General features: G+C 43.1%; 1 protein-coding gene across 1 annotated transcript; it reads right to left on the bottom strand.

Annotated features, from left to right (window-relative positions):
• Positions 1–3,315: 3,315 nt before the first annotated feature.
• On the bottom strand, positions 3,316–3,942 carry LOC138890096 (uncharacterized). The gene has a single exon (XM_070173452.1). The coding sequence runs from the start codon at positions 3,940–3,942 to the stop codon at positions 3,316–3,318; it is 627 nt and encodes a 208-aa protein (XP_070029553.1).
• Between the last annotated feature and the right edge of the window lie 3,235 nt (positions 3,943–7,177).

Below are 7,177 nucleotides of genomic sequence, written 5' to 3'. Positions count from 1 at the left end.
ATATCTGAGCCCTCTAACACATAAGTCAACATCCGGTTGACTTTTCCAACTTAAGCTTCCTCAAAAGAGACTAAGTGTCTCAAACTTTACCAAAATTATTCTGGATTCGATCCGACCAACCCGATACCACAAAACACGGATAATAAAGCATAAAGAAGTAGAAATAGGGGAATCGAAGCGGTAACTCATGAGATGACTAGCCGGGTCGTCAACATCCTCCCCAACTTAAACAAACGTTCGTTCGCAAACGAATCAAGAAACATACCTGAAGCCTCAAATAGGTGAGGATATCAATTCCTCATCTCCCGCTTGGTCTCCTAGTAGCCTAATTGTCACGCCCCAAAAAACGAGGGGCGCGACCGACGCTCGACCGGGTAGCCCCCAGCCAAGCGGACCTGGGTGCCTTTCCTATTCCACATGATACCCTGCGTTTCCATTACACATTAACCAAGTGAAATAGCCATTTATAAATTTAAACACATTCTTACGAGATTTGCATAACATACATAGTTACTTAGCGTGGTTTAAAAGTTATACTACCCAAAATATATAAGTACATAACCCACATTTCCTGTCTACGGAGCCTCTAGAGATACAAAAGAGTGTTACAATACTTGCCGGTAACAAGGCTCCAGCTATACCTTACGCAAATACCAAAATAAAATTTTCGGAAGGATAAACGGCATGAGCCACGCAAGGCCCCGAGAGGAAAGGGTCTCACCAGTTCAGCTGACGGGAGGTGAAGGAGTGCTACTGTCGATGGGCTGGAGTACCTGTTATGGAACCACCTACAATCATAACATGAATGTAGCGCCCCCGGCAAAAGGGACGTCAGTACATTTGAATTGTACTGGTATGTATGAACAAACTTTACCCCAAGTAAAATCAAGAAATACACAGATAACAAACAGTAATAGAATCAACAATCAAATGCACATGAAAGGAACAACCAAAGCCAAACAAACTCCACAATCTCTCCTTTTCCCCTTTCAACATTATTTCATCACATCAATGATTTCACAACTTTCACATATTTTTATTTCAATAGTGATTTGGATCACTTTTCCACCCTTATTACCTCGGCCACCCTTATTACCTTGGCCACCCTTATCACCACATCCCACACCTTATAACTTCGTGTTGCGGCGTGCAACCTGATCCCACCGGACAATTACATTTCACAGCACAACAGTAGTTCACAGTTCAATCACATGGCTTCAGGCCATCCAGAATATCATTTCACAACAACAACAATTCACAAGAATTTTCATAAACATCAATACCAATTCCATCATATACAATAACCCGTATACAATTCAAGTCACAACGACAATTGCCCACAACAAGTCACAGATGATATTACCACCGTTGTTTCAATTGCATCAATTACGATTTCTTTTCTACCATTTGTTACACAGCTCTTACCACATAACCATATCTACACACACACACATGGTTTGTTGCCATTTATTTATGCCACTATACACATTCCCACGTTCGGACACATTAAGATTATTTCATCCGTTAACACATACTTCCATGTCGACATCCTCAAGCATTTACAAACTTTGCACATAATAGGATAGGCACATCAAATCACTTCTCACAATCACATATAACTTGGTGGTATGAAAATCAACTAAGTCAATCAATTCACATATTTTCATAAAAGGTACACATACCGTATGCTCTTCATAACAAGGGGATTCTACAAGAGTTAAGGTTATCCATACATGCCTCAAAGAGCTTTTCCTTAAGTTACTACAACGTTCCGGAAATTCTAGCCATGCCCATCTACTTCGAGACATAACAAAATTGAACACAAATTAGGAAGATATTCATAATTCTAGCTCATTTGAGCATTTTATCAAATACTAGTTGAGCATCTTGATTTCTAATCTCTTTTACAAGATTTCCTTCATTCCCTAACCCAATCTTTACTTATTTATGTTCAATAATCTTCCCATAAACCTAAGTTGTACATGCATGTATACATAATACTAATACACCCAAGAATCATACTTCACTAACTCATCTTATACTCCAAACTCGAAATTAAAGTCTAGGGTATAGAACCTTACCTCTTAGATGAAGAACTTATGATTGGCTTCTTTGATTCTTGAGGATTGATGCAAGATTTGGATGATTTAAATGTTGGGTTCCTTCTTCTCTCTCTAAAATTCTCTCACCTCTCTCTAGTTTTGTTCAGAAAATATGTTAAATAAGGGGTTGGGGTGGTTTATTGAAGAAGGGGTCGGGTTTAAAATTTAGAAAAATAGGAGCCCGAGTTAGGTATGCGATCGCACTTTGCGATCGCAGAGTGGAAATGCGGTCCGCAGAATGGACCGCAAAAGTGCTCCCAAAATCTGAACACGCTGCCTGGGTATGTGGCAGAAATGCGGTCCACATACCCATTATGTGGTCGCATAGTGCACCGCAGAACTTCCCCTTACAAAATCCCAAGGGAAATATGCGACGACTATGCGGTCCGCATATCCGTTATGCGATCGCATATTGGACCACATATTTAACCTCCAATTCGACCAACACACTGACTCACCTTACGGCGATTATGCGGTCCGCATATCTGTTATGCAACCGCATTCTAGACCGCAGAATTGCATTTCCTGGGAAAACAGTATTTCTTGACTTTTTATAACATAGATCAGTACCAAAAGGGTCCAAACCGCGTCTCGCTTAATTTTACACATTCCTAACATATATTCGGGACTTGGCACCACGAGCTACCCGGTTTTGAGTACAAGTTTTCACGGGGCCTTACATCCTCCCCCACTTAAAATCATTCGTCCTCGAATGAGGATTTTGGAAATCGGTTGGTTTTGAAAACATGATATGCAAACTCCCAATTTTTTGAAAATATTTTGCCAGAGTTTCCTTTGTAATTAGACTTATCTACCTTTCAGAGAGCTCCTAAAACATTATTTCCAAGCACCATTACGCTATCCCTATTATCCTTACAACTGGTATATAATTCATTACCTCAACACATGCACATAATTTGGCCACTTCAATGAGTTCCATACAGTTCAACAACTCCAATACACTATACGTATTCCAATTAATCATTACCAATCTACACTGCTTTTAATCATTTGCTTATCACATGAATTCTTACAAAACTTTCATTTACCAAAAAGGGGCTTGCGCATGACTCAATTAATCACAACACATACAATTGTTGCACAACTTGAGGAGTTACAATAGTAAAGCATTTAGGGAAAAATATGGGGTGTCTTTGCACCAGATTGAAAACAACATCAGTTTACTTAGAGATAAAAGTTTGCACGATCACTACTAGACTTGTTCAAACATATGGGGATATTTTTCTTTCATTTCACTTTCCGCTTCCCAAGTGGCTTCCTCGACTTGTTGACTTTGCCATAGCACTTTAACTGAAGCAACTTCCTTGTTTCTCAATTTGCGGACTTGCCTATCAAGAATAGTGACCGGAATTTCTTCATATGATAACTCTTCATTGACCTCGATAGCCTCGATTGGCACGATGGTGGATGGGTCTCCATCCACTTTCTTTAACATAGACACATGGAACACCGGGTGCACTAATAACATTTCAGAGGGCAATTCCAGTCTATAGGCCACCTGTCCTATCCTTTGAGTGACCCGATACGGCCCGACATATCTAGGACTCAACTTCCCTTTCTTTCCAAATCGCATGACTCCCTTCATAGGAGATACCCTCAAGAACACCCAATCATCTACTTGTAATTCGAATTTTCTTCGACGAATGTCCGTATAAGATTTCTGGCGACTCTGAGTAGCTTTCAGCCTTTCCTGAATGATTTTAACTTTTCCCATAGCCTGGTGCACGAGATCTGGCCCTAATAATTCTGCTTCACCCACTTCGAACCATCCAATCGGAGACCTACATCTCCTCCCGTACAATGCCTCAAATGGGGCCATCTAAATGCTAACATGAAAGTTGTTATTGTAAGCAAATTCTATAAGTGGCAAGTGGTCATCCCAATTACCTTTGAAATACAAGACACAAGCCCGTAACATATCTTCAAGCGTCTGAATAGTTCGCTCCGCTTGACCATCAGTCTGCGGATGGAAAGTCGTGGTGAGATTCACCTGAGTACCCAAACCTTGCTGAAATTTCTTCCAAAAATTAGCTGTGAACTGGGCCCCTCGATCTGAGATAATAGAAAGTGGAGTGCCATGAAGCCTTACTATTTCTTTGATATACAATTGAGCATATTGTTCCGCAATATCCGTGGACTTGACTGGCAAGAAGTGAGCTGATTTGGTGAGTCGATCCACTATTACCCAAATTGAGTCGAACTTGCACTGAGTGCGAGGTAACCCTACCACGAAATCCATGTTGATCATCTCCCATTTCCACATTGGTATTTCCATAAGCTGAGTTAACCCACCGGGCCGCTGGTGCTCAGCTTTTACTTGCTAACAATTCGGACATTTAGATACAAAGTCCGCCACACCCCTCTTCATACCGTTCCACCAATAAATTTCCTTGAGATCACGGTACATTTTCATAGAACCTGGGTGCATAGAATACCTGGAATTATGAGCCTCCGCCATTACCCTCCCCCGAAGATTATCCACATCTAGAACACATAGCCTGCCTTGACATCGTAATACACCATCCTCACCACCGAGTGAAAATGTCGAAGTCTTGTTATTCAAAACTGCCTCCTTCATCTGTGCTAATGCTGGATCAATGAGCTGTTTTTCCTTGGCTTCCGCTACAAGTGACGATTCTGCTCCATTACGCACCATAACCTTCCCCTCGTCTGAGGTCGAAATACGAACCCCCAGACTGGCCAATTGATAAACCTCCCGAGCAAAAGGCCTCTAATCCGCTCCCAAATGAGCCAAACTACCCATGAACTTCCGACTGAGAGTGTCGGCCACCACATTCGTCTTCCCTGGATGGTATAAAATATCCATATCATAATCCTTGATCAATTCTAACCACCGCCGCTGCCTTAAATTCAACTCCTTCTGCTTGAACAAATATTGGAGACTCTTGTGGTCCGAGAACACATCCACATGGACCCCATAAAGATAATGTCGCCATATTTTCAAGGCAAATACAACTGCCGCAAGCTCCAAATCATGTGTCGGATAATTCTTCTCGTGATTCTTGAGTTGCCTTGAAGCATACGTTATAACCTTCCCATGTTGCATCAACACACACCCCAAACCGACCCTGGAGGCATCGTAATAAACCACAAATCCTTTCGTGCCTTCCGGCAAGGTCAATATTAGCGCCGAGGTCAATCTCGACTTCAATTCCTAAAAACTTTTCTCACAAGTGTCAGACCATTGGAACTCAACTACTTTCTGCGTCAACTTAGTCAAAGGGGAGGCGAGGGTAGAGAATTCCTCCACAAACCTCCGATAATACCCTGCTAAACCCAAGAAGCTACGGATCTCCGTCGGGGTCGTGGGTCTAGGCCAATCTTTTACTACTGCAATATTCTGGGGATCCACCTAAATCCCTTCACAGGAAATTACATGGCCCAGAAAGGTAATAGACTCCAACCAAAATTCACATTTTGAAAATTTAGCATACAACTGGTGCTGATAAAGGGTCTACAAAACTTCCCTGAGGTGATCGGCATGATCCTCCCGGCTCCGCGAATAAACAAGGATGTCATCAATGAAAACAATCACAAAGGAGTCTAGAAATGGCTTGAAGACCCGATTCATAAGATCCATGAAAGCTGCTGGGCCATTGGTTAGCCCAAAAGACATGACCAAGAATTCAAAGTGACCATAGCGAGTTCTGAAAGCGGTCTTAGGAATATCCTGTTCTCTGATCTTCAATTGGTGATACCCGAACCGTAGATCAATTTTGGAAAAGAACCTTGCACCTTGCAATTGGTCGAACAAATCATCTATCCGGGGCAAAGGATATTTATTCTTGATGGTGACCTTGTTAAGCTGCCGATAATCAATACACATCCGGAGCGACCCATCCTTCTTTCTAACAAAAAGAACCGGGGCACCCCACGGTGACACACTTGGCCGTATAAACCCCTTTTCTAATAAATCCTTCAGTTGTTCCTTTAACTCCCTTAACTCGCTGGCGCCATTCTGTATGGTGGAATAGATATCGGCCGCGTATCTGGCAATACATCAATCCCGAAATCAATCTCCCTATCTAGCGGGATCCCTGGAAGCTCATCCGAAAAAACATCAAGAAACTCATTCACGACTGTCACGGACTCGGGGACAGACACTTCTGAAGTGGTGTCCGCCACCCGTACCAAATGGTAGATACACCCCTTCCTAATCATCTTTGAAGCCTTAAGGTAGGAAATAAACCTACCTTTTGGCACCACACCATTTCCCTTACACTCAATAACCGGATCAATAGGGAACTCAAGCCTCATGACTCTCGTTCGGCAGTCAAGTTTAGCAAAGCACGAATAAAGCCAGTCCATTCCCATAATCACATCAAAATCCACCATTTCAAGCTCAATAAGATCGGTCGTGGTAGCACGACCACATACCATGACAACACAATTCCTATAAATTCGCGTGGCTGTATAGAATCACCAACCGGAGTCGATACAAAGAACAGCTCATGAAGCTGTTCGGGTTCTACCCCAAAACTTGAAGCAATGAATGGGGTGACATAAGACAAAGAGGACCCCGGATCAATAAGAGCATAACAATCAATGGCCTGAACAGACAAGATACATGTAGCAACATCTGGGGAGGCCTCTGCACTCTGGCGACCACTCAAGGCGTAAAACTGGCTGGGTACACCTCTACTACGAGCTCCACCCCTAACTAAACTGCGCTACTGGGGCTGGAGGACGCACGGATGACGTGGCAGCTGAAGAACCGGATAACTGAGCAAATCCCCTACCCATGCCCTGACTGGGCGCACGGCAGTCCCGCTGGATATGACCTCTCACCCCACATCTATAACACACCGGAATATCTAAATAACAAGTCTCAGAATGGAACCTCCCACACTTGGGGCATGAAGCCCTCCCCTGCTGCTGTGATCTCCCTCCTGGACGACCAGAATGATGGGGTCTCCTACTGTCTGAACCTGATCTCAGTGACTGCTCTGGTGATAACTGTGCACAAATGGCGGTGCGCTTGCTGAGGACTGGGCATATGACTGGGATGGCCCTGATGGTCCTCTCCCCGGAAC

This window comes from Nicotiana sylvestris, chromosome 4, assembly GCF_000393655.2.
Source record: "Nicotiana sylvestris chromosome 4, ASM39365v2, whole genome shotgun sequence".
NCBI classification, from domain to species: Eukaryota; Viridiplantae; Streptophyta; class Magnoliopsida; order Solanales; family Solanaceae; genus Nicotiana; species Nicotiana sylvestris.
This window is presented reverse-complemented; position numbering and strand designations above follow the sequence as displayed.